The sequence below is a fragment of the Portunus trituberculatus genome, chromosome 23, assembly GCF_017591435.1.
Source record: "Portunus trituberculatus isolate SZX2019 chromosome 23, ASM1759143v1, whole genome shotgun sequence".
Lineage (NCBI taxonomy): Eukaryota > Metazoa > Arthropoda > Malacostraca > Decapoda > Portunidae > Portunus > Portunus trituberculatus.
The window spans coordinates 11,425,820-11,452,603 of NC_059277.1; the positions used below are offsets into that span (position 1 = coordinate 11,425,820).

At 45.9% G+C, this 26,784-nt stretch overlaps 2 protein-coding genes across 3 annotated transcripts in view; one reads left to right on the forward strand and one right to left on the reverse strand.

Moving 5' to 3' along the window:
- Positions 1 to 4,220, reverse strand: part of LOC123507921 (dorsal root ganglia homeobox protein-like) — an 86,409-nt gene extending 82,189 nt beyond the window's left edge. The window contains exon 1 of the mRNA XM_045261265.1: positions 4,092 to 4,220. Within this exon, the coding sequence (XP_045117200.1) occupies positions 4,092 to 4,101 (10 nt within the window). The 5' untranslated portion in view covers positions 4,102 to 4,220. The remainder of the gene's footprint in view (positions 1 to 4,091) is intronic.
- LOC123507924 (transcriptional adapter 1-like) overlaps positions 1 to 26,784 on the forward strand; it is a 90,540-nt gene that overhangs the window by 29,172 nt on the left and 34,584 nt on the right. Inside the window, exon 1 of one of the 2 annotated variants that reach the window (XM_045261274.1) lies at positions 4,144 to 4,260. The exons of the other annotated variant lie outside the window; for it this stretch is intronic. The gene's annotated coding sequence lies outside the window, so the exon portion shown is untranslated. Of the gene's footprint in view, positions 1 to 4,143; positions 4,261 to 26,784 lie in introns of those variants that run through there. 2 annotated transcript variants of the gene reach the window in all.

Consider the following 26,784-nt stretch of genomic DNA (forward strand, 5'->3'; position numbering starts at 1 on the left):
AGGAGAGGAAGGGAAGGGAAGGGAAGGAGGGAAGCGGATAAGGAGAAGGAAAAGAGAGGAGAGGGAGAGAAGGGAGAGGAAGGGAAGGGAAGGAAAGGAAAGGGAAGGGAAGGAGGGAAGCGGATAAGGGGAAGGAAAAGAGAGGAGAGAGAGAGAAGGGAGAAGAAGGGAAGGGAAGGGAAGGGAAGGGAAGGGAGGGAGGGAAAGGGAAGGGACAGGAAGGGGGGAGGGGGTGTGCTGGCATGAAGGTGCACTAATGTCTTAATTAGTGTACTTTTTATAACTTTCCATCACTTTTTGTTGACTTTTTTACACGTTCTCTTGAGCTGAAACACTGACATTTTTTTCATATTTTTTCTTTTTTTCTTTACATTTTTATCGTTTGAGCGTTAATGTGACTTTTTTCCTTCTTTTTTTAAAGTGTCCAAGAATATTTTTTGAAGACCTTCGTTCTTAATAATTTTCGAGTGGATGTAGAATTTTTAATGACATTTTAAAGATTTTTTTTCTTTTTATTTTGGACGAGTGTATATTTTTGACACTTTTTTTCTTTTTATCCTTTTTTTTCTGACGTAATTCTATGTTTTCGAGTAGACAATTTGGATTTGCGAGTGTCACTTTTACACGTCGAGGTGGTTGGACATAATTTAGGCTTATTTGGGCATCAGCAAGTTTTCTGTAGTATTTTAGTGCATTAGTGCCTTGAGAGTGCCATCCTCACGTAGCGTTTGACAGTGCCAGTAATTGAGATTAGTTGCTTTTCATACACTGAATATCCTTCACTCATTTTTGTTCCTTGTAATGTATTAGTATTTTCAGTGTCAATTTCAAGGTGCCAGTCTATGCAGTGCCGATGATCAAGAATACTAGTTTTGGGTTTGATTTCGCAGTGCCACTAATCACGAATAATTTTACTTATTTACGTATTTTTCTATCTATTTATTTCTATTTTATTCATCTATACTTGCTGTTTTAAATTGATTTCATTTGTTACTGTTGCGCGTAATGTGTTAGTGCCATTAGTGCCAATCTTGAGGTGCCAGTCTTTGCGGTGCCAATAATCAAGATACAATTTTCAGCTGGCACAAATTTCTCACCTTCCACTGGCTTTTCCTGGATTTCTATCATGTCTCACCGTTAGTGTTTTGTTATTCCGTGTCTTGTCAGTGCCAGAGTGCAAACATTACAGTACCAATGTTTTTTTAGTGCCAGTAATCAGGTATAATATATTTTTCCTGTACTACCAAGTTTGCCTGGAGCGCTACTGTGGCGTGAAGCTATGACATATTAGCACCGTGAGTGCCAACCCGAAGTACCAATCTTTCACAGTGCTTGTAATTAAGAGTGCCAGTATTTGTTTTGCTGGATTTTTTCACACTCGACTGGCACTGTTTTGTCAGGCCGTGATTTATTTGTGCCATCAGTGCGTGCTTTTGGTGTCAGTGTTTTGCGGTGCCAGAAATGAAGAATATCATTATTAATATTATTTTTTGTACCAGGTTTTGTTGCTTCAATCATTATGCTTTGGATTGTCACCTCACCAGTTGTTGACCACGTTGATAAAGCGGTAACTTATCAGTGACATGTAGAGCACCAAACTTTAGAATGAGACAGTATTTTGCAGTAGCAGTAATTAAGAATACTATATCTTTCCTGTACTAGTCTTTATATGCCTTTAATTATGACTTATCTCACTCCCTTTCCTTTACGAACACTTTACTTATTCCCACTAGAGACAATCCTACACTGCTGAGAATGAGTAACACTACTTTTTTTCTTTTAACCTCTTTAATACTGAGAAACATTTTTACCTTAATTTTTGGGTATGACTAGACAATTTTATATGCATTAAGAAGGCTCTATGGAGGTCAGAAAACTAATGGTCAGAGTCTTCACTGTTTTAATCCCCCATATAAGTTTCTGAAGCTGAATAAAATCGCCAAACAGTAACTAGAATGAATATAAGAACGCGGCATGATACAGAAGAGGTTTATCGCACAGGACTCTTTACTCTCCCGTAGAAACACTTCCTATACAACACCGTTTCTTCTTGGTGAACCTTTGACACCCTTGATTTACTACGACAAGTGCCAAACCTACAGTGCCAAGAAGGAATGCATCTTGTTATTCGCATGCCTCACCTCGCCTGGGACTGTTCTGTGTGCCTTGGTGGTGTCTGCGATCTGCGGTGGTCGAGTGGCGCCTCTTTGGAGTGCCAGTTTTGAGTGCCAGTGTCCGGGTGCCTTACAATCCCATATGGTGTTGAATTCTTTACACTGGCCGCTCTCTAATCGCTTTTTTGCCCCGCTCGCAGATTACGCGGCTGTGGAATTCCTGTTGCTATTGTTTTGAGCGTCCAGGGAAGGCTTATGCTTCAAACTTTGATGTATTTATCTATTTATCTGTTCTCTTGTTAATTCATTTATTCATTTATTCATTCGTTGTTTTTGCCTTCCGATCCTCGTACGTGACAAACCCTTTTTTTTTTTTCATGAAGTGCGTCACTCGACCTGACTTTATTTTTTGTTGGTGCGCTTTATGAATTCAATTGTTTTATTTATTCATTCATTTATTTATTTGTTATTAGTATTTGTTGTTGTTTTAAGGTTATTTCTGTTTTCTTACGTATCAAACACCTTTGTAGGGCGATAATTTGTGTACATATTTTAAGCAGGTGTTTGAATATTTATGTTTTTGAGCAGCAATTTCTCTCTTAATGAATTTATCGATGCTAAATTGCTTTATGGATTATCAGAAAATGTGTTTTTATTACAATACCGCTTGGAGAGTGGCGGGGAATATGCTGCTATGCTGTGTTATGCTGCGTTTTGCTGTGTTGTGCTGTGTTGTGTTGTGCTGTGTTGTGCTGTGTTGTCTTGTGGTGTCTTCTGGCGTGTTGTCTTGTGTTGTTACTACGTGTCGTGATGATTGGGTTGTCCTGTGTTGTACTGTGTTGTGACGACAGCGGCGTTTGGAGAGCAGCATGAACCGTTGTGTTGGAGGGAGTAATGCTTGTGTTGAAGAGTAATGATTTTATTGGAGAAAGTATTGGTTGTGTTGGAGGGAGTAATGGTTGTATTGGAGGGAGTAATGGTTGTGTTAAAGAGTAATTGTTTTATTGGAAGAGTAATGGTTGTGTTGGAAGGAGTAATGATTGTGTTAAAGAGTAATGGTTGTGTTGGAGGGGTAATGGTTGTGTTAAGGAGAATAATGGCTGTGTCGAGTCAAAGGTTAGCCTGGAGTGCCTGGGATCCTGAACACTTCTTGAGTGTTTCCCATCGCGGCAAATGATTCTCCCGCTTGATTTTTAATGTGGTCTATAATGTAACAATTGCCTCAGTGCTAGTTGTGACTGTTTGTTATTCCAAACGCCATTAATTTATCTAGTATTTTTGATACATGCAATTGTATTAATATTTTACTTTTTGATATAGTTTTATGAACGATTTTTGTCTCTACATGTTTTGAAAGGTTGCAATGTGAATTGTAACCGATGAGAATTAACCTTTTCATATGAAGATGATAGAACATTTCCCCGAAACTGGTTTATTTATTTGTTTTCATGGCTATAAATAAAAAAAAAAAATTCCCTTGTCAATGCACTGTCTGCCGCGGTGGCACTCTCTGGCATCCCCCAGCGCCCCGAGCCTTGCCGCTCACACGTCCCCCGGGACATTGAGTTGAGAGCCCCCGGGCGACGACACAGGGGATGTGGAGGGGAGGTTAGGTACACACACACACACACACACACACACACACACACACACACACACACACACAGCCTTCCCCTCGCGTCACAAACATTTTCCTCACACGCCGCGGACAGTTTTAGTACCAAGACTTTTTTCTTATGAATTATTCGGGTCTCCGAAACTTTGAGGGCCACAGGCGCGGGTGAGGCCAGCACGGCGCGGCGCCAGGGCAGCGGTGCGGCCAAAGCGGCAGGCTTTCCAGGGTGTGGAGAATGTGTACGTGGTGAGAGTGAGTGTGGCGGGCGCCTCGCTGCAGGGCTGCGGTCACGCGGCGGGAGGGCGTGGCGGGATGGCGCCGCCCTTCCTGCACCGCGGCGAGGAGAAACAATATGAACTCACCGAAATTCATGTTTGATGTTGACGCCTCGTATCCTGCAGGAGGCGGGCGGCGGGCGGCAGCAGCAGCGGCGGCGGCGGCAGCGGCGGCAGGGGCGGCAGCGGCGAAGGCGGCGGCGGCGGCGGCGGCGGCGTCACACTCCAGGGCCGGGATGGCTGCGGGAGGCGTCGGGTGAGTAGCGGGTCGCCTGGCCACGCGGGACACTTGCACCACACTGACACCCTCACACTAGGCCCACCACCTCCCTCGCGCGTGGCTCCGGCCTCTATTACCAGAATCAGATGGTACAAACCCAATATGGTCTTCCCTTATCAAATCATTGCCTCCTTTCCATGTGCAAACACGGAAGGCGGCCACTCAAAACTTCTGGCGCAGACGCATCGCGCCCCGCCGCCGCTCGGTGATTGGTGGGCGGGGCCGAGGCGCGCCGCCATTGGCTGCCGCCCTGCTAATGAGGGGAGTGATCGCTGTGGTTGGGGGAAACAAGGGAATCTGTACCTAACCTCAGTGTACGATGACCCCGCCGCCCCGCCATGCCAGCCGCCACTATTTATTGCTGTTCATTGGGATTATTTCTGTGTTGTTGCATTATCCAGGGGGAAGGGGTGCTGCCCTCCGCGCGCGGGGCCATGGCAGTGCCGGGGGCCGCCGCCCCAGCGCGTGGCGGCCCCCGGCAGCCCGCGGGAGTCAGTGTGTCGGCATCCCCAAAATGATATTGTCGCGGTTGCCTAACAAGAATGGGCGGCGAAGTCATTGATTTTCGGATGAAATGGAGCAAATCTACAGCCAATACAGGGCGTCATTGTCCCATCAGCGATGTATTATCCCAGCCATTTACGCAATGAATCCCCTCCAATGGCTCAATATCGCCGCCAGACCTCAGTAAATATGGCCTGATGGCGGGACTGTCTTGGGTGCCGCGACCCGTGCCGACTCCTCCCCGCCACGCCGCCGCTAACCTCACTATTTACCTCCCTGCCGACACACACCGCGAACTAAGGCGCCTGTAACATTACCCTAGCATAGACTTGCCATACAGCGCGCTGAGGCCTTGCGGGGAGGGCGGGGGGCGGGAGGGAGACACAGAAACAAAGGGAGGAGGGAAGGAAATAAGGAAGGAGGACGAGAGGAGGAGAGGAGAGGAGAGAGGAAGGAGGAAGCAAGGTGCATCAGGGATCATCTTTAGTGTTAATGAGCGGACTGCGAGCTGATGTGCTTACCCCACCATCACGGCCAGATGAGAGGCTAGATTTAATTATGCTGTTATATGAGGGGGAGGTGGAGGAGAGGAAGGAGGAAGAGGAGGAAGTGGAGGGGGAGGAGTACGGAGCACAGGAGGAGGAGGAGGAGGATTATGAGCGATGGAAGAGCAGGGAAGAAGAGTCATCAGCGGGAAGGAAGCTTGAAGAGGAGCAAGAGAGAATAAATAAAGACGTATCAAGGGAGGAGTTTGAAGAAAGAAGGAAAAACACAAGTGGAAAGGAGAATAAAAAGGTAAAAGAAAGAAAGAGATAACGAGATACGAGTGAAAATAAAGAAGGCAAGCAAGATGAAGAAGGGAAGAAAAGTCCAAATCAAAAGAGAGGAAACTGGAGAGAGAGAGAGAGAGAGAGAGAGAGAGAGAGAGAGAGAGAGAGAGAGAGAGAGAGAGAGAGAGAGAGAGAGAGAGAGAGAGAGAGAGAGGAAAGGAAGAGTGGAAAAGGGATATATGGAAAACGAGAATGGGGTGATGAAGAGAGAGAGAGAGAGAGAGAGAGAGAGAGAGAGAGAGAGAGAGAGATGCCAGGGTGCAGGGATCGGAATGCGCCTCAGGTCTGGCCCTCACTTCCCGCCCTCATCAGCCTCCTCCTCCTCCTCCTCCTCCTCCACCTCCTCCTCCTGCTCTTCCACCTCCTCTTCCCCAAAACCCAGACGAAACTAAACCTTCGCCCTTGACACATTCTACTCAGGGGGAGTCGAGGCCACGCGCATTACTTGAGTTAGAGTGATCCTAATGGGAGGAGTGTCCTCAACTATTGCATTTGTCCAATTTCCGGCAGTCTCGTTAGGCTAGTGTGGGCTGACAACAAGGGCCGCGTCCCAACCCGTGCACGATCTCTCCGGCTGTACCTTCGTCTTCCTCACACCTCCTCCTGTTGTTCCTGGTGCTGATGCTGCGTGAGGCTCCGTCCCAACACTCCTCCCCTCTCCTAACCTGGTGACTTAGCTTCCCTTCGTGTTGCTATCGAGTTTTGTGTTGCTTTTTGTGTGTGTGATTGGTGTAGATTCACTGTCTCACTCTGGTGTTTCTGAAGCCGTGAAGTCGAACCCTTTTGTGTGTGTGTGTGTGTGTGTGTGTGTGTCCCTCTCCCTCTCTCTCTCTCTCCCACCTCTCCACCTCGTCGCTTGGAAATAGGATTGCTTTGATTCTACTTTTACAAACTTGTGGAATTAAGCCACTTGTTTCCTGGCGCCGCTAAACCAAGTAAAATGATGGACGTGTGACTGCTTAACGAGGCTGGCGGTGGTGGTGATGCTGTGGTGGGGGTTATTGACAGTGGTGATGCGTGGTAGTAGTGGTGGTTGTGGTAGAATGATAGTGAGAGTATTGTGAATGAATAGTGATGTGGGATGGTGGTTGATATGATGAGGAAAATATGTAAAGAAATGAAGTTTGTGAATATTAATGAGAGAAATGGGAAAATATTAATTGTTTATGAGGAAAAATTGTAAAAAGATTGGTTTCTGAATATTAATGAAGAAAATGGGAAAAAATAAGTTTCAGAGCAGAAATATGGTGACAGTGATGGTGACTATAATGATAGTGATGGTGGTGGTGGTGGTGGTGCTTTTAGTTGAAAATGATGACTGATTGTGATAATTAGTAATGATGGTGACAAAGATAGTGAAGTAGGTGGTGATGATAGTGAGTCTAGCAGTGATGGTGATAGTAGAAATGTTAATAGTTAGATACGACAATAGTGATAGATACGAAATAGTGATGGTGATGATAGTGGCTGTGATAAGAAATGATGGTGTTAGCTGTTGAAATTGTTGTTGGCACTGATAAATCATCGTGGTTAGTCATATTAACTACTAAGGCCTGTATTCAGAAAAGCTTTCCTCTCCCACCATCACTCCTTCCAAGGGCTCCAGTTGCAGATACTCGTGTTTTTAAGGATATTTTTAAAGTTCTGGTGATAGATTGGCAAGATTTTTAGTTTATTAAGAGGAGAAACTATCTTGAAAACTCTCCTAGTTGTCACTTTGGCCTTGAAAAATGTCATAGTGAGAAGGGAAGGCGTTTCTGAATAGTGGTAAGAGTAACAGTGACAGACCATTGACAAAAAATGATAAATCAACACAAAAAATATATGAAATAATGATTAAAATGAATGAAGAAGGAATGAAAATAAAAAAGAGAAAAAATACATGCATATTTCGCGACTGACTTTTTTTTCCCGTTTTTATTATGTAAGGGAAACTAAAAACTATTAAACAAGAAGGCCCAATTAGATACCAGTCCCCGAGCAGTGCCAAGAGAGTCAGCCAGAAGAATAAGTACCTGCCTTATGAGAAACACAGTGGTGGCCGTAAAGATAAGCGAGCCAGCTATGATGTGCAGAAAATAACGTGCTCATGGTAGGTTGGATTAGGTTAGGTTAGGTTAGGTTTCTTGTATCTAACCCCTACAATACTTGGACTTACTTTTACCTTGAGATTTGTTTACGATTAGACTATTTTATTGACATTAAGAAGGGTCTATGGAGGTCAGAAGATTAATGGCCACAGTGTTCACTATTTTAATCTCCCACATGTTTTTGAAGCTGTTTAAAAATCACCAAATAGTAAACAGAGGGAATATGGGAATGCGTCACAGTACTGAAGGGCTTAACCGAGTGTCACCTCACCACATGCACACTTGAGGAGGGAAACAGAAATGAGGATGGAAAATAAGGTGTAGATGCTAAAAAAATATCTTATATACCAGAGTAATTGTATATGGGACGGCCCAGAGATAGCACTACACACACACACACACACACACACACACACACACACACACACACACACACACACACACACACACACACACACACACACACACACACACACACACACACACACAAATAAACCAAATGAAGCCTCAAATTAAACCTCAGATGAAGCCGAAATGAAACCACAAGAAGAAAAAATTAACAAAACAAACCCTCAAAGTGAAGCCTAAGTAAAAAGCTAGTAGAAGATACACTTAAATAGCCTTATAAACAAACTAAATGAAGCCCAGAAAGTGAAGCCTTCATAAAACAACCAAATATACACAAAGGAAACCTCAAATATGCTCTAAATTAAGCCACGAAGTAAATTCATAACAAAATCACCCCAAAAACGCTCAAAATGAAGCTCTAAGCAAACCCACAAAAGAAGCTCTAAATACCCACAATTGAAGCTCTTAACACCCTGAATCTAACCTCTAAGCCCCCCCAAATGAAGCCCTAAGCATCCCCCTAAGTGAAACCCTATACATCCCAAAATGAAACCCGAAACACGCCCACTCCCCCAACAAATGAAGCTCTAAACACATCCTCTCAAAAAAATGAAGCCCTAAACAGCCTCCTATCAAAAAATGAAGTCCAAAACACACTATAAAGAAGCCCTAACCACCCCCAAATGAAGCTTTAAACACCTCCAAAATGAAGCCCAAAACACCCCTAAAGGAAGCCCTAAGACTCCCTCCATCCTCGAAGTGAAGCTCTAAAGGCACATCCCATAAATGAATTCTTAAACATCCTCCACAAAAGACCCCTAAACACCCTCAAATGAAGCCCTAAACACCCCCAACAGATGAAGCCCTAATCCCTCCCCCGTGCTAACAACTGAAGCCCTAAACACCCACTTAAAAAAGCCCTAAACACCCCCAAATGAAGCCCTAAACACCCCCAACAGATGAAGCCCTAATCCCTCCCCCGTGCTAAGAACTGAAGCCCTAAAAACACACGCTGAAAAAAGCCCTAAACACCTCCGAAGTGAAGCCTTAAACACCCCAAGAAATGAAGCCCTAAACACTCTTCCCCTTGAAGTGAAGCTCCCCCCTGAAACACCCTCGAAATGAAGCCATAAACACCCCTAAACAGATAAAGCCCTAAGCCCCCACCCCCACAACAGATGAAGCCCTAAGCCCTCCTCCCCCCTGAAGTGAAGCTCCCCCCCTGAAAGCCTTAAACACCCTCGAAATGAAGCCGTAAACACCCCTAAACAGATGAAGCCCTAAGCCCTCCCGCCCTTGAAGTGAAGCCCAACCCCCCCTGCAGTAAGAAAGGCCGGCGGGCGGGGCGGGGGCAGTGGGGGCGGGACGTATACCATTTAGGCAAATAGCACGCACTTCTGCCTGGCCAATTTGAGAATTAAAACTTTTCAATTCGAACTCTTTTTCCCCGAATATCGAGTTATTATAACTTTTCCAACCCGCTCTCCTGCACCGAGCCTCCGGGGACCCAATTTGAGTGGAATTTTATAAAGTTTCCTATAATATTAAAGATGCAAATAAGAAAATTCCTCTGCTCATGGCGGGCTGGGACGAGAAGAATTGTACCCGCCTGCTTCTATCCTCCTCCTCCTCCTCCTCCTCCTCCTCCTCCTCCTCCTCCTCCTCCTCCTCCTCCTCCTCCTCCTCCTCCTCTCTCTTCCTCCTCCTGCTGCTGCTTTGTTCTATACCGTCTATTATGTAAACTGTGGCAGAGGAGGGTAGTTCTCTCTCTCTCTCTCTCTCTCTCTCTCTAAGTTACGGCAGCGGTGAGTCTTCTTTGTAAACTACGTAAACCTGCGTCTGTATGTGTGTGTGTGTGTGTGTGTGTGTGTGTGTGTGTGTGTGTGTGTGTGTGTGTGTGTTGTCTGAAAGGAAACAGTGAGAGACACACACACACACACACACACACACACACACACACACACACACACACACACACACACACACACACACACACACAGAGAGAGAGAGAGAGAGAGAGAGAGAGAGAGAGAGAGAGAGAGAGAGAGAGAGAGAGAGAAAAGAGGTTATTTTGTATAATTACGTGAACCAGGAATTTATTTTGGTGCACATTATGTAAATCGAGGAGACACACACACACACACACACACACACACACACACACACACACACACACACACACACACACACACACACACACACACACACACACACACACACACATTTACATCAACCTTCACATTCTCTTTAACACAAATGAAAAAAAAGGACAATCAAAAAGAGAAAAAAAAAATACATGCCGGGAAAATAAACACAAACAAAGACACTAACAACAACAACAACAACAACAACAACAACAACAACAACAACAACGTCAACTAAAACACGAGACTGGATTACAGACGACTGGGAAACGAAATTCACTCATAGAAAGAAAAGAAAGGGAAAGAAAAAAAAAAAAACAGAGGGAGGGAGGGGGTGTGGAGGAAGGAAGACTGGAGGGGGGAGGGGGGAAGGAGTTGTGGGGTAGTATGGGGCAGGGAGAGAGGGAGAGGGGGGAAGGGGAAGAAGGCAAACAGGTAAACAAACACCTGGCTGCGTCACGAAGCGGCGGCGGAAACTCATGAAAGAGGATATTTTCTTGCGAATTGGCGAGAGAAAGAGAGAGAGAGAGAGAGAGAGAGAGAGAGAGAGAGAGAGAGAGAGAGAGAGAGAGAGAGAGAGACGCGAATGGACGGGATATATACAAACAGACTGACTTAAAGATAAACATATATATAAATTGTAAGGTTAGGTAGATAGAAAGACAGAGATAGGTAAATAGATAGACAGATAGATAGATAGATAGATAGATAGATAGATAGATAGATAGATAGATAGATAGACAGATAGATAGACGAGTAGAGAAAGACCCCGGTACAAGCACACAGACAGACAGACAGACAGACAGATAGACAGAAATACATGTAGGCAGAGAGAGAGAGAGAGAGAGAGAGAGAGAGAGAGAGAGAGAGAGAGAGAGAGAGATGCAGTATTTTATCAGCTGTCATCGGCCACCTTTTATCATACTGTATATATTTTACAATCAATCTATCTGTCTATCTATCTCTATCTATCTTTGTACCTGTTTATCTGTCTGTCTGTCTGTCTGTCTGTGTCTTTCTATCTATCTATCTATCTATCTGTCTTCTATTTATCTATCTGTCTATGTCTATCTATCTATCTTTCTATCTGTCTATCTATCAATATCTATCTATCTATCTTTCTATCTTTTTATCTACCTATCTATCTGCCTATCTATCTATCTGTCTATCTATTTTTCTGTCTGTCTATGTGTCTATTTGCCTGTCTATCTTTCTATCTGTCTATCTATCTATCTATCTATCTGTCTGTTTGTCTGTCTGTCTACCCATTTAAGCGTCTGTCTCTTCACTATGCATTTATGAAGCTCCTAGTTTAGTGCGCCCGTCTATCTGTCACCTGCCCCGTCTTGGCCTATCTCTCTCTCTCTCTCTCTCTCTCTCTCTCTCTCTCTCTCTCTCTCTCTCTCTCTCTCTCTCTCTCTCTCTCTCTCTCTCTCTCTCTCTCTCTCTCTCTCTCTCTCTCTCTCTCTCTCTCTCTCTCTCTCTCTCTCTCTCTCTCTCTCTCTCTCTCTCTCTCTCTCTCTCTCTCTCTCTCTCTCTCTCTCTCTCTCTCTCTCTCTCTCTCTCTCTCTCTCTCTCTCTCTCTCTCTCTCTCTCTCTCTCTCTCTCTCTCTCTCTCTCTCTCTCTCTCTCTCTCTCTCTCTCTCTCTCTCTCTCTCTCTCTCTCTCTTTTTATTTAAACAAAACTTAATACATAGGAACATGTACCCAAAGGCGCACTGTCGTGTGCTACCTATTCTAAGGGTACTACAATCTATTTCTCTACAATATTTACAAGACTTAAAAATAGATAATATACAAGATGGTCAGCATGTAAATGGAGCACTATTCGTTTCACTTCACTAGCACTATTCACGCACTGCACTACACTGAGTGTCACGTCACAAAGAGTGTCAGAGGAGTTGGCAGTGTCTGTCTCCACTTATGTGCCATCAGTTTGACACTGTGAGTGTTCATCTCCTGGACGTGAGGCACCGCGGCCGTGAACAAGTTCCACATCCTGGAGACGCGTCCTGCGAAGGTGCGTTGATGCTGACACCCGTGGGATCGCGGCACCTCTACGGCGTCACCACCATTGAGCACCGTTCTCGTGCTCCGTGCGGTGACTCTTAGAGGATGACGCAGCCCTGCCAGATGTGGCACTCTTTGCACCTGTGCCTTATGGAACACTACGATCGCCGCCACGTCTCTGCGGTGTTCCAGTGAATCAAGGGGACGCTCAGGCTCTGGGTGAGGTGGTAGTGCAGCATCTACTAGCCGTATGGCGCGGCGTTGGATGCTGTCCAGTCTCCTTCTGTGTGTGGCGGCACAGGACATCCAGGAGAGAGCTGCGTATTCAAGGTGGGGCCGCACCTGTGCCTTGTACAGCAGCAGTCTCCCTTCCTGTCGAGGAAACTGGCGATCCTTCTGAGAGCGGAGATCCTGTGAGAGGCTTTCTTGGCAATGGTTTTGACATGCCTGTCAAACCTCAGCCCTCGATCCACCTCCACTCCAAGTATCTTGACGTCATCTTGGAGTGGGAGAGCAGCAGCGCCAAAAGACAACTTTCCTGCCATTGCTGCCATGGCGGCTGGGGACCGAGAGACAACCATTGCTTGTGTCTTCTCCGGCGCGAATGTCACTTGCCAGCGAGCACCCCACTCCTTTATCACTCGTAGCTGCTGATTGATGGCCTCAGCAGCCCGCCCACTGTCCTGGCGTGGATAGGTATAGGAGAGGGTGCAGTCATCAGCATAGGCCATGACTCCTGGCAGTAGCTGGAGAAGATCATCCACGTAGATATTCCACAGGAGTGGGCCAAGAATTGAACCCTGTGGCACTGATGCCTCCACAGGCAGGGACTCAGATGTTTGCCCGTTGACAACCACCTTGAGGCTTCTGTCCTGCAGGTAATTTCCCAAGAGTCGTAGCAAGCCACCCTGGATGCCTTTAGCACGAAGCTTTTCTAGTAATCCGTTGTGCCATACTTTATCAAAAGCTCCTGCTATGTCCAAAGCAACCACTATAGTGTCCTTGCCGTCGTCGAGGGCGTCCTGCCAATGCCTGGTGAGAAGCATCATTAGGTCGGAGGTTGACCTTCCAGGTCTGAACCCAAACTGTTGGTCTGAGAGGAGGGCATTGTCCTTGAGATGGCTACACACCACCTCTGCCACGACCCTCTCAAACACTTTACCCACCACTGACAACAGGGATATGGGTCTGTAGTTTTTGGGTCCGTCCTGGAGCTTTTTGTGTACAGGAACTACTCGAGCCTCCTTCCACACTGAAGGCCAGACGTTTTCCCGTACACAAGTTGTGAAGACTTGGGTGAGAGGGGCAGCCAGTTCCTGGGAGCATCGCTTCAGCAGGTGCGGGCTGATGTCATCAGGGCCGGTGGCTTTCTGTGTGTCCAGCCCCGCAATAATCGCTTCACCTGCTGATGCGTCACCTCCACCATGGTGACAGTCTTCTCACATTGCTGGACCAGCTGAGGCGGTGGCTGCTGTGGATTCCCGACCTTCATTTTTCCAGCAAACAAGGAAGCCAGCAACTGTGCCCTCTCCTTACTGCTGGTGGCGACAGTACCGTCCTGCTTGCTGAGGGGAGGGATGGATTCTTGGTGGCCAGTTCCTTGTTTGTCCTTAACAAGAGACCACCAAGTTTTGTTTCCTACGCCAGTGCCACACAGTTTCCGGCGCAGGCTTTCCTCCCACTTTTTTAAGGCCCACTTGCTGGTTACCACCATCCTCCTGCATGCAGCCCTGTGCAGGTCCTTGTTGCGCCGAGTCGGGTTCCTCTTGTAGCGGAGCCAGGCAGCATACTTTGCCTCGGCAGCAACACGGCAACGGTAGCCAAACCATGGCTGATCCGTCGATCTGGTGGTGTATTCCCTGTGTGGGACGTGGCGTCTCTGGAGGGCGAGAAGGTGAGAGGTGAGTGCAAGTGCTTCACTCTCTGCTCCTCCCTGTAGCAGAGTGGCCCATGGGGTGTGGGTCAGGTCGCGGCGCAGGGAAGCCCAGTCTGCTTTGTTCCACAGCCAGATGGTGCGGGTGGTGGCCTCGTCCTGAGCCACGCCCACTTCCAGCTGTGTCAGTACAGCGTGATGGTCAGAGCTGCCCACGAGCCCCAGCTGATGACACTGAAGCTTGTCTTCCTGGTAGTCTGAGATGACAGGGTCTAATGTCCCTCCTCGTTCATGTGTGGGGAAGGTGACATGATCTGTCAGACCCTGCACCTCCAGGAGATTCTCGTAGGCGTCTCTTTCCAGGTGGTGATTGAGATCCCCCACAATCAGCACGTGGCTGCAGCTGTGTGCCATCATCAGGTTGTCTAAGGTCTCAGTCAGGTACAGGAGTGAGTCAGGCCCTTGTCGCGGGGGGCGATACAGGGCACACAGCAGGAGGGCTGAGCGGTCTGCCAGCATTACTCGGAAGTACATCATCTCCATCATTGGAGGCGTGTCTATGTCGAGTAGCTGGGCCTGCATTCCTTCCTTGAAGCAGACAGCCACTCCACCTCCTGTTCGCTCCTGTCGGTCCCTCCTCACCCAGTGGGTGAAGCCCTGCATCCTGCCATACGTGGGCTCCACCTCACTGTTCAGCCATGTCTCGGTCACCACAACAACGTCTGCATTGTGTCGTTGCACACAGTTGTGGTATAAGTCTGCAAGGTTAGTCCGGAGACCACGGACGTTGCTAGAGACGACCTTTAGTTGGCGGCGGGGGCAAGCTGGCTCTCTCTCTCTCTCTCTCTCTCTCTCTCTCTCTCTCTCTCTCGATAATAACGTAGAAATCTTGTTAATCTGTCACCATAACCGTAAAAACATCCTTGAAAAACCCGTGTAACTTCAACTGGAGTCTCTTGTTAACGTCGTGTATTGTGAGATGCAGAGAGTGTTTTAAGACATGACTGTGTTTCTATTGCTTCTGTGGACGTTGTAAGAAGAAGAGGAGAAGAAAAAAGGCAAGGGAAGAGGTGGAAAAGATGGACACTGAGAATATTGCAAGAGGAAAAGAGGGAAAATTTGTGAGGAAAGGGAAGAGAAGAGAGAAGGGAAGAGGACTAAAAGGAAAATACAAACCCGAGGCATTGAAAGAGGAAGAGGAAAAGAAAATGGAAAGCAAAGAGGAGAAAAGGAGGGAACTAAGATCATTACAGGAGGGAAAGAGGGAAAGTTGCAAGGAAAGGAAGGGAAGGGAAGGAAAAATGACGCTAGGTTGGATAAAGGAGGGAAATAAATTAGAGATCATTGAAAGAGGAAGAGAAGAAAAAAAAAAGGAAAGGGAAGAGGAAAAAGGAGGAACTAAGATCATTATAAGAGGGAAAGAGGGAAACTTGTAAGGAAAGGAAGAGAAGGGAAGGAAAAATGACGCTGAAGGGGAAAGGAGAGGAAAACGAAACTAGAGGCATTGAAAGAGGAAGAGAAGAAGAAAAGAAAGGAAGGAGAATAGTAGAAAATGTAGAAACTGTGACCATTACAAGAGGGAAACTTGTAAGGAAAGAAAGAGAATGGGAAGGAAAAATGACACTCAAGTTGGAAAAAAGAGGAAAAAAAAACTGAGGAGCATTGAAAGAGGAAAAGGAAAAAAAGGAAAGAGAAGAAAAAATGAGGAAACTGAGAGCATTGCAAGAGGTAAAGAGGGAAAGTAACAAGGAAAGGAAGAAAAGAGAAGGAAAAATCATACAGAAGAGAAGAAATAAGAAAACAGATAAAAAAAACTATGAGAGGAGAATAAAACAAAGAAAAACAAAAACAAATACAACGAAAAGGAAAACGAGAGAGAGAGAGAGAGAGAGAGAGAGAGAGAGAGAGAGAGAGAAGAAGAGAGAGAGAAAAATAATAGAAGAAAAAGAAAGTAAACTATGATTACTGCAAGGAAGGAAAGAAAAGGGAAGGAATGCTCAAAGGGAGAGGGAGAGAGAGAGAGTGAGAGAGAGAGAGAGAGAGAGAGAGAGAGAGAGAGAGGGAGAGGGAGAGGGGAGAGTCGGGTAAGAGTAATGCAATCATCAAAGTTTGAGGTCTGCCACCGTATTGAATAATGGGGCAGACGGGTGGCTGTTGGCGGCCCATTACAACCACCGCCTCACTAGTTACTCTTCTTACTTAAGGCTGGCTTGCTGTCCCCTCCCCTCCTTCACCCCTCACCCCTCACCCCTTCCTCCCCACACTAACACTGCCTCTCTGGTGTCTGATGGTGTTTGGAGAAGTGTGTTGAGGGTGGTGGTGGTGGTGGTGGTGTAGCTAGTGATGGTGTTTCTTCTTCTGTGGTGGTGGTGGTGGTGGTGGTGGTGGTGGAGATAGTGGTGTAGCTGGTGATGTGGTGGTGGTGGTGGTGGTGGTGGTGGTAATGATGGAGTACCTAGTGATGGTGTTTCTTTTTCTGTGGTGGTGGTGGTGGTGGTGGTGGTGGTTGTGATGGTGGTGGTGGTGGTGGAGGTGAGAGGAAGAAATATTGGTTGACTTATGATTGTTTTGTTTTGTTTTTACTTCATTTTTGTTTTAATTTGTGTTTTTTGTGGTGGGGAAGAGTTGGAGGGAAGGGGTGTGGGGTGTGGGGTGGGGAGTGGGGAGGGGGGGGCTGTGGATGGGGAGGTCAGTAGTGGAGAGGAAAAGAAAAAAAAATATTGGTTTTCTTATGATTGTCTGATATTTTCTTGTTTCTTTTTTTTTTGTTCGTTTGGAAAAATATTGTTGTCTTAGGAATGTTTTTTTTTCCTGTTTTTTTCTTTTCTCTTCATTTTCTTTATTTTTCTCCTTTTTTCTTTAATTTCTATTCATTTCATTTTTGTTTTGTTGTTTTTCCTTCTTTTATTTGCTTTGATGTTTGTGGTATGTGTTCGTTCACCCGTTTGTCTGTCTGTCTGTCTGCCTGTCTGTCTGTCCGTCTGTCTGTCTGTCTGTCTGTCCGTCCGTCTGTCTGTCTGTGTGTTTGTTTGTCTTTTTGTCCTTCTGGCTTTCCGTCTTTGTCTATTACAGTCTTTCTCTGTCTCTGTGTATCTCTTTGTTCTCTCTCTCTCTCTCTCTCTCTCTCTCTCTCTCTCTCTCTCTCTCTCTCTCTCTCTCTCTCTCTCTCTCTCTCTCTCTCTCTCTCTCTCTCTCTCTCTCTCTCTCTCTCTCTCTCTCTCTCTCTCTCTCTCTCTCTCTCTCTCTCTCTCTCTCTCTCTCACACACACACACACACACACACACACACACACACACACACATTTCACTCTTCATTCCAAACCGTCACTATTCGTTTATGTTATATTTATTTACATAACTGAACACAGCAACACCAAGCAAACTCTTTGGCATCATTAAAAGGGATAAATTACTCTGGGAACTCTCTCTCTCTCTCTCTCTCTCTCTCTCTCTCTCTCTCTCTCTCTCTCTCTCTCTCTCTCTCTCTCTCTCTCTCTCTCTCTCTCTCTCTCTCTCTCTCTCTCTCTCTCTCTCTCTCTCTCTCTCTCTCTCTCTCTCTCTCTCTCTCTCTCTCTCTCTCTCTCTCTCTCTCTCTCTCTCATCATACATCATAAATGGACGCGTAAATACATCCAAGAGTGATAATCGTATGGAAACACACACACACACACACACACACACACACACACACACACACACACACACACACACACACACACACACACACACACACACACACACACACACACACACACACACACACACACTCGCGTATCGACAGAATCGTTTTACATTGGTCGCTGTATCAATTTTCCCCAGCGCCCGCGGGTTAAGAGAGGATATTCTGGGAGTCCGTGAATGCATTATAGCTGATTTTTTCCACCCGTGGGACTCCCTGGTGAAGCTAACGGTAATTACTGGTGGTGTCCGGGGCCATGCATGGGTCACGAGGCTATGGCAGGGATCAGGAGGCAGGGGGCAAGGGTAGCGACAAGGCAGGAAAGGAAGACTGGCTCGCTGGCCTGTTGTGGCTTTGTTCATGTGATAGAGGAAGCGTTGATGGATTGGCGTGTTAGCGAGGAGCTTTGTGTGGTTAACGGGACGCGTGTGGCGGGTGTATAAGGTGTTGCCTGCGTTAACTCCTAGAGGGATTTGTTGGAATGTTAAGACAGAGACGTGACGATAAGACGAGGTGGCATGTTCTCAGTAGGTTGTGTTACAGCGGGGAGTACTCATTGCGGCGCGAGGTGAAACATGCGCCGCTCATCGATCATGTAATGAAGGTGTGTGTGTGTTTAGATCAGTACATGACAGCCACACACACACACACACACACACACACACACACACACACACACACACACACACACACACACACACACACACACACACACACACACACACACACACACACAGTGAGGTTAATTCCCCGCACCACAGCCACAGGAAGGGCGCTGCGCCGCCACTTTACGGGCAGTCGCTGTTTCTTACAAGTGGGGCACCGCAGAGCCGCCTGGCCGCGACACCCCGCCGGCGCTTCCTAATTTTTGGGTCGGTAATGCTGCGGGAGGCGGGGCGCGGCCGCCTATGTTACTCGATCCCAGCAAATCTCATTCAATACTCCCTGGAAAAAACTTATGCTAAATGGTATTCCCAAGCTCGGCGTTGTCAGACCGAATTTACATAGAATATCAATCGCATTTGGCGCCAGCGAGAAGGTGGGAGAAGGATTTTTCCAAGAGAGAGTCCGCGCAGCAGCAAGGTGGTGTGGGCCGCGCCGTGTAAAACTGTTCAGCTGTGAATTGTAAAATGAATACAGTTCACGTTCGGATGAAAAACTGCATTTTGCAGTAATGGAGTTGAAATATTGCAATTTGAACTTTTACTGGTAGCTGATAGCCGTAATGAAATTCCCGGGGAGTGAACGAAAGCTTTTGGGGTTGTGAATCAGGCTGCTCCTCCCCTCGCCCCCTCCCTGCTGCCCTGCCGCCCCACGCCGCCCGGCCCTCCCCACTACTTCCCCACTGATAGCGAGGAACTGAGGAATAAACACGGGGTGGGGGGCGAGGGCGCGGGGGAGTGCGGGGCCGAATGGAAGTGGAAGTGTGCGAAGAGTGGTGGATCCAACCCGCCCCGCGTCGCCTCAGATCAAAGACACTGACTGTAATCACATGAAGGGCCAAGCCGCGTGTTTTAGTGCCGCTACACTGCCACGCTCACCAGGCTACACTGCCGCTACACTGCCACGCTCACCAGGCTACACTGCCACGCTCACCAGGCTACACTGCCGCTACACTGCCACGCTCACCAGGCTACACTGCCGCTACACTGCCACGCTCACCAGGCTACACTGCCGCTACACTGGCACGCTCATCAGGCTACAGTGCCGCTGTCTACCTACAGTGCCACACTCACCAGGCTACAGTGCCGCTCTCTACATACAGTGCCACGCTCACCAGGCTACAGTGCCGCTTCCTACCTACAGTGCCACGCTCACCAGGCTACAGTGCCGCTTCCTGCCTACAGTGCCACACTCACCAGGCTACAGTGCCGCTGTCTACCAACAGTGCCACGCTCACCAGGCTACAGTGCCGCTTCCTACCTGCAGTGCCACACTCACCAGGTTACATTGCCGCTACACTGCCATGCTCACCAGGCCACAGTGCCGTTCCCGACTTACAGTACCACGCTCGCTTGGCTACAGTGCCGCCACAGTGCCACGCTCACCAAGCTATAGTGCAGCTACCTACCTACAGTGCCACGTTCACCAAGATACAATGCCAGACCCATCAAACAAGAATCTGGCATTATGATGGGGCGCTACATTGAGGGTCACAGTGCCTCCATCACCAGAACCCAGCGGCACCTCACCAGGAGACCAGTGGCGGTGAGGTGGCGAGGCGGGTTTGTGGCACGTGTGAGTGTGAGGAGTGGCAGTGGAGCGGCACAGTCAGACACTCACACACTCGGACATCCAGAGACTCGTTTCCCGATCTTCACGACCACCAAACAAATACTCCTGGTGAAGTTAAGCGAGAAGACTACTACTGTGGCACATACACACACACACACACACACACACACACACACACACACACACACACACACACACACACAAATCTCTGTTTCCCTTTCCTTTCCCTTCCTTACCATGTTCCCTGCCACCCCGTCCACCCTACCCATGCCCCTCCAAGCACCCACCCACCCTCCCACCTTCCCGCCCTCCCTGCCGCGCCGTCCACCCTGCCGCCGCCCGCACTACGCCCGCCGAGACCTGCCTGACCCACAGCGGCGCAGCGACGGGACTTGCAGCGCTCATCCCTCCCGCCCTGGGACGCCGCACTGGGGAAGATTGACGGAAGGACGAGAAGAATTTGAGAAGTGGGAGGGCTTTGTAACGCAGCGCCGGAAGGACTTGCCATTGTAAGGAGGAGCTTGTGATTCCAGGAACGAGAGGACTGAAAGCAACACCGGGTGGATTTTAGAGTTCAGCAGCGGGAAGACTAATGTTTTGAAGACTTTGTGACTCAAGAGCGGGAAGAACTTAGCTTTGGAAGGTCTTTATGATGCCAGGAACAGGAAGACTTTGAAGTCACAGCGGGAAGACTGACTCAGCAGCGGGAAGAGTTAACTGTATAGCGTATGTCCTTTATCTTTACGAACGGGAAGGCTGCCGTTACCATAATTGAGTTTTGAGAGCGGGAAGACCGAACCCACCACAAAGAGATCGTCTAACTTTCGGGCGGGAAGACTTACTGGAGAAGTGACGGGAAGACATTTGAATATAAAAGGGACGAGACTGAGAGCTATTTTTCTTGTAATTTGATAAAAAAAAAAAAGCAAGAAGACTTTAAAAACATGTAAGATTATTATTATTATTATCATTATTATTATTATTATTATTATTATTATTATTATTATTATTATTATTATTATTGTTGTTGTTGTTTTTTTTTGTTGTTATTATTATTTCATTACCAAATTTTCTAACTTCCTTGTAGAAATTTCAGGTTATTTTTTTTCTTTTATTCGTTTTATTTTTCTTATCGGCCTGCACGTGAGGCCTAAATTTGTGAAACATGTACGTACGTGTTTTGTACTAAGCTTTTATTTTTTTTACATTTTTTCTCCTTTTTTTTTTAGGATATGAAACACGAGGATGTTTTAAAATGAACACTGAAATATGTACACCTTGAACACATACACACACTCTCTCTCTCTCTCTCTCTCTCTCTCTCTCTCTCTCTCTCTCTCTCTCTCTCTCTCTCTCTCTCTCTCTCTCTCTCTCTCTCTCTCTCTCTCTCTCTCTCTCTCTCTCTCTCTCTCTCTTTTCCTATTTCGACTCTTTTGCCTGCGAGTTAAACAAGATCTGTGGCTCCCTCTTGATCTGGGCCTCTCTCTCTCTCCTCTCTCTCTCTCTCTCTCTCTCTCTCTCTCTCTCTCTCTCTCTCTCCTTCTCTCTCTCTCTCTCTCTCTCTCTTCTCTCTCTCTCTCTCTCTCTTCTCTCTCTCTCTCTCTCTCTCTCTCTCTCTCTCTCTCTCTCTCTCTCTCTCTCTCTCTCTCTCTCTCTCTCTCTCTCTCTCTCTCTCTCTCTCTCTCTCTCTCTCTCTCTCTCTCTCTCTCTCTCTCTCTCTCTCTCTCTCTCTCTCTCTCTCTCTTTCTCTCTCTCTCTCTCCTTCCTCTTATTTCTCTTCTTTCTGTCTCTCTCTGTCTCTCTCTACCTTTCTTCTTCTCTTCTTCTCTCTCTCCTTTCTTCTCTCTCTTCTCTCTCTCTGTCTCCTTCCTCTCTTCCTCCTCTCTTTTCTTGATCTATCCTTTACCTCTCTTTCTCTTCCTTACTCTTTCCTCCGTCCCTCCCTCTATCTTCTCTCACCTCATCCTCCTCATTCCTCTCTCTTTGCTTTACAGTCTCTCCTTTCTTCTGTCTTGTTGTTCTTAAATGTTCCCACCTCTCTCTCTCTTACATTTAGCAGGTTCTAGTGGAAGTTGTTGATAGTTTTAGAGTGTTTTCATGGGTGTAGATTCTTGGACATGTAATGAGGAGAGGACAGATAGAAGACCTAAGCTTAATCTCTTCAGTATTATGATGTGTTTCTGTATTCATTCTGGTTACTGTTTGATGATCTTATAAAGCTTCAGAATCTTATGTGGAGGGATTAAAATAGTGAAGACTGTGGCCATTATTAATCTTCTGACCTCCATAGACCCTTCTAATGTCAATAAAATAGTCTAATCGTACGCAAATCTCAAGGTAAAAATGTGTCCCAGTACTGCAGAGCTTAACAGGAAGGATGGAGGAGGGGGAAGTGCGAGGAAAACTTAACAGCAAAAATAGTAGGTAGCATAGCAAGAGGCAGACAAAAGAGAGAAGTACATGGATGGAATAAGAACAACAAGAGGTGAAAGAAGAGATGTATTCATATTGCAAAGGACAAGAGATGGAGTGGTGTGTGGCAGTTCATGGTCAGCATCTGCAGGGGCGTGGCACTTCGATAGCTAGATAGATAGTGAAGGTTTAACACACCCACAGAATAATGTCTTTTCATGTGCTTATTTGTGTGGAGATTAGATCGTTTTTTAACCCCTTTAGAGCTATGACGCATTTTCCTATTCTTTTTCCTTACTATTTGGTGATTTTATACAGCATATGTTGGGAATAAAATAGCGAAGACTCAGGCCATTAATCTTCTGACCTTAATGTATATAAATCTTAATGTATATAAAATCGTCTAATCACCCCTAAACTCAAGGTTAAAATGTGTCTCAGTACTGAAGGAGGTAAGTGCTAAGGGTGGTGTGTTGGAATCGATGAGTTACGTATTGTGTTTGTTAGTGTTCTTGGTTTGAGTCTTTATAACGTCTTACTAGTGTAACGTAGAATGGAGTGTTTCAATAGGTTCCAAGGGCACACGTGATTTGAAAGGTTAACGTCTTCAGTACCAGGACGCGTTTCCATATTTATTTTGCGTACCATTTGGTGATTTTATACAGCTTCAGAAACTCATGTGAGGGAGAATAAAAAAGTGAAGACTGTGGCTATTAATTTTGTGACCTCCATAGACCCTTCTAATGTCAATAAAATGGTCTAATCGTACACAAATCTCACAGTAAAAATGTGTCCCAGTATTGAAGTGGCTGGCTGCTATATCATCAATTGAAGGTTACTAATAACTTAGAAACTTGTCAATAGCAACTTGTGTATCCTTAGAAACCAGTCGTGGTGAGAAAATAAAGTGTAGAAATTAGAGTTTGTCATATTAGTAACTAAAACCATATCAGAAAGAGCTTGGAACCTGAAATGTCATACCACTACACAGATTAGCTTATGAAAAGGTAGCTAGTTATCTCTGTGGCGGGTTAGGAATAGTCTTGGTGAGAGAAGAAACCTTTTTAAAATAAGATCTGATTCATTCAACTCATACGTGACTATACACACTATTCATCTCAACAACTACAACAACTACAACAACAACAACTACAACAACAACAACAACAACAACAACAACGACAACTACAACAACAACAACAACAACTACTACTACAACAACTACAACGACAACAACAACAACTAAAATGACTAACTATAATTGTGGACCTCTTGAAATGCTTTATTTTTATTCATTCTCTCTCTCTCTCTCTCTCTCTCTCTCTCTCTCTCTCTCTCTCTCTCTCTCTCTCTCTCTCTCTCTCTCTCTCTCTCTCTCTCTCTCTCTCTCTCTCTCTAACTATGATTATGCACCTCTAGAATTACCTTTTTTATTTATTCTCTCTCTCTCTCTCTCTCTCTCTCTCTCTCTCTCTCTCTCTCTCTCTCTCTCTCTCTCTCTCTCTCTCTCTCTCTCTCTCTCTCTCTCTCTCTCTCTCTCTCTCTCTCTCTCTCTCTCTCTCTCTCTCTCTCTCTCTCTCTCTCTCTCTCTCTCTCTCTCTCTCTCTCTCTCTCTCTCTCTCTCTCTCTCTCTCTCTCTCCTCTGTCCTTTTCCCTTCATCCTCTGTTCTCTCCGTCCCAGCCCCCTCCCCCTCTCTTTCTCTCTCTCTCTCTCCCCATCACGGTGTCACGACAAGTTGGGTTGTTTTACTTTTCCCCTCCCTCTTTACATCCCATCCCTCCGCTCTCTGCCTCCATATGTGTAAATGTTTTCAAAAAAGTATCCATGACAGTGAAAATGTTGAGAATGTTATGTTTTGTTATGTTTTTGCTTTTATCTATTTTTTCCCCCTCTCTTTCTCTCTCCCTTTGTGTGTGTGTGTGTGTGTGTGTGTGTGTGTGTGTGTGTGTGTGTGTGTGTGTGTGTGTGTGTGTGTGTGTGTGTGTGTGTGTGTGTGTGTGTGTGTGTGTGTGTGTGTGTGTGTGTGGTTTGTTTGTTATTATTATAGCGCTTGGTATGACACGACTATGGAGAGAGAGAGAGAGAGAGAGAGAGAGAGAGAGAGACACTTGTACATGATAAACTGCTTTGAACATGACACGCGATAACACTGGCTTATGGTGGAATTGCAATAAAGTAGTACAGTTTTATTTTTCGTCTCTCTGCACATAATACTAGCCTGCCATTGATCAGTCTGTAGTTATGTGTACACCAGTCTTTTGCAGCTGAAGGAGGGAATAATATGTCTCTTATGCAGTTCAGTCTCATCTCTATAGTCTTTGAAAATAGTCGTGGTGAGAGAGCAAAGCGTGACAGAATAAAGCCTTTTTGATAAGCTACGCAGGTTTTTAAGAGTGTTTTTTTACGGTTCTAGTGACGGATTAACAAGATTTCTACATTATTAACTATAAAAACACGCTTGAGTATTCTGCTAGTCATTTCTGTGGGTTTTAGAAGCAGTGATGGGGAAAAAAAACAGAGCCTTGTGATAAAGTACATGAGTTTTCAAGAGTGTTTCATCGGTTCTAGTGACGGATTAATAAGATTTCTACATTACTATCTGGAGAAACACTCTTGAAAACCCCGCTAATCATCTTCGTGGTCTTTGAAAACACTCTTGGTGAGAGAGCAGAGCGTTTCATAATACAAGCCTTTTTAAGAAGCTACACGTGTTTTAAGAGTGTTTCTATGGTTATAACGACAGATTAAGAAGGTTTCTACATTACTAACTGGAGAAATACACAATACCTCGCTAATCATCTCCATGGCCTTTCTGAACCAATCGTGGGAAGTGAGCAGAGCGTTTCATAATACGGACCTTTTTGATAAGCTACACAGGTTTTTAATGGTGTTTCTATGGTTCTGGTGACGGATTAAGAAGATTTGTACATCACTATCTGGAGAAACACTCTTGAAAACCACGCTAATCACCTTTGTGGTCTTTGAAAGCAGTCGTGTTGAGAGAGCAGAGCGTTTCATAATACGGACCTTTTTAATAAGCTACCCCTGTTTTTTAATGGTGTTTCTATGGTTTTAGTGACAGATCAACAAGATTTCTACATTACTATCTGGAGAAACACTCTTGAAAACCACGCTAATCACCTCCATGGCCTTTCGGAACCATGCAGTCGTGTTGTGTGATCAGAGTGTTTTATAATACGGACCTTTTTAATAAGCTACCCTGTTTTTTAAATGGTATTTCTATGGTTCTAGTGACGAGTTATCAAGATTTGTAGATTATTAACTAAAGAAACACTCTTGATAACCACGCTCATAATTCCCGGGCCTTTGAAAATAGCCGTGGTGAGAGAGAGTTGATTAGCTGTACGTGTTTTTAATGGTGTTTCTATGGTTCTAGTGACGGATGAACAAGATTTCTACATTACTAACTGGAGAAACACTCTTAAAAACCCACAAATCATCTCCATGGCCTTTGAAAACAGTCCTAGTGAGAGAGCAGTGCGCTTCACAACACCGGCCTGAGTTGCGGCATTAAACCGTCACAGCATCAAACCGTCACAGCATCGCAGCATCACCAGGGCCAGCGCACCTCCAGCGGGCGAGTAATGGCGATGCAGCTGCAGGTCTTAAACAGGCGCGCGGGGCTGTATGCCAATTACCAGGCCTCCGCTCACCTCTTTTTACTCCTGTTTTGCCTTTGCTAATTCTTTGAGTGGCCTTTTGACTTCGCGTTCTGAAAAAAGGTGCAAAGAAAAAAAAATCCACCATGTTTTATGCAGGATGTCTCTTTTTTACGTGTGTGTGTGTGTGTGTGTGTGTGTGTGTGTGTGTGTGTGTGTGTGTGTGTGTGTGTGTATTTAGTCGTGTCTTGAGTGAGATGGTGATGGCGTGAGTGTTGACACGGCGCTGTGTGTTGCCTAATTAAGTTAAGGGTTTGTGTACCGTGTGTGTGTGTGTGTGTGTGTGTGTGTGTGTGTGTGTGTGTGTGTGTGTGTGTGTGTGTGTGTGTGTGTGTGTGTGTGTGTGTTTTCGCGTCGTTGGAGGTATGTGGAGAGAGAGACAGACAGACAGACAGACAGACAGACACACACACACACACACACACACACACACACACACACACACACACACACACACACACACACACACACACACACACACACACACACACACACACACACACACACACACACACACACGAAAGACAACCAGAAGGACAGAAATAAGAGAATAGGTGGACAGAGAAACGAACATACACACAGACTTAGTAAATACACACAGACAGACAGACAAAGAGAACATAGAGACATATACACAGCCATACACACAGACTCACAGACAGACAGACAGACAGACAAAGAGAACATAGAAACG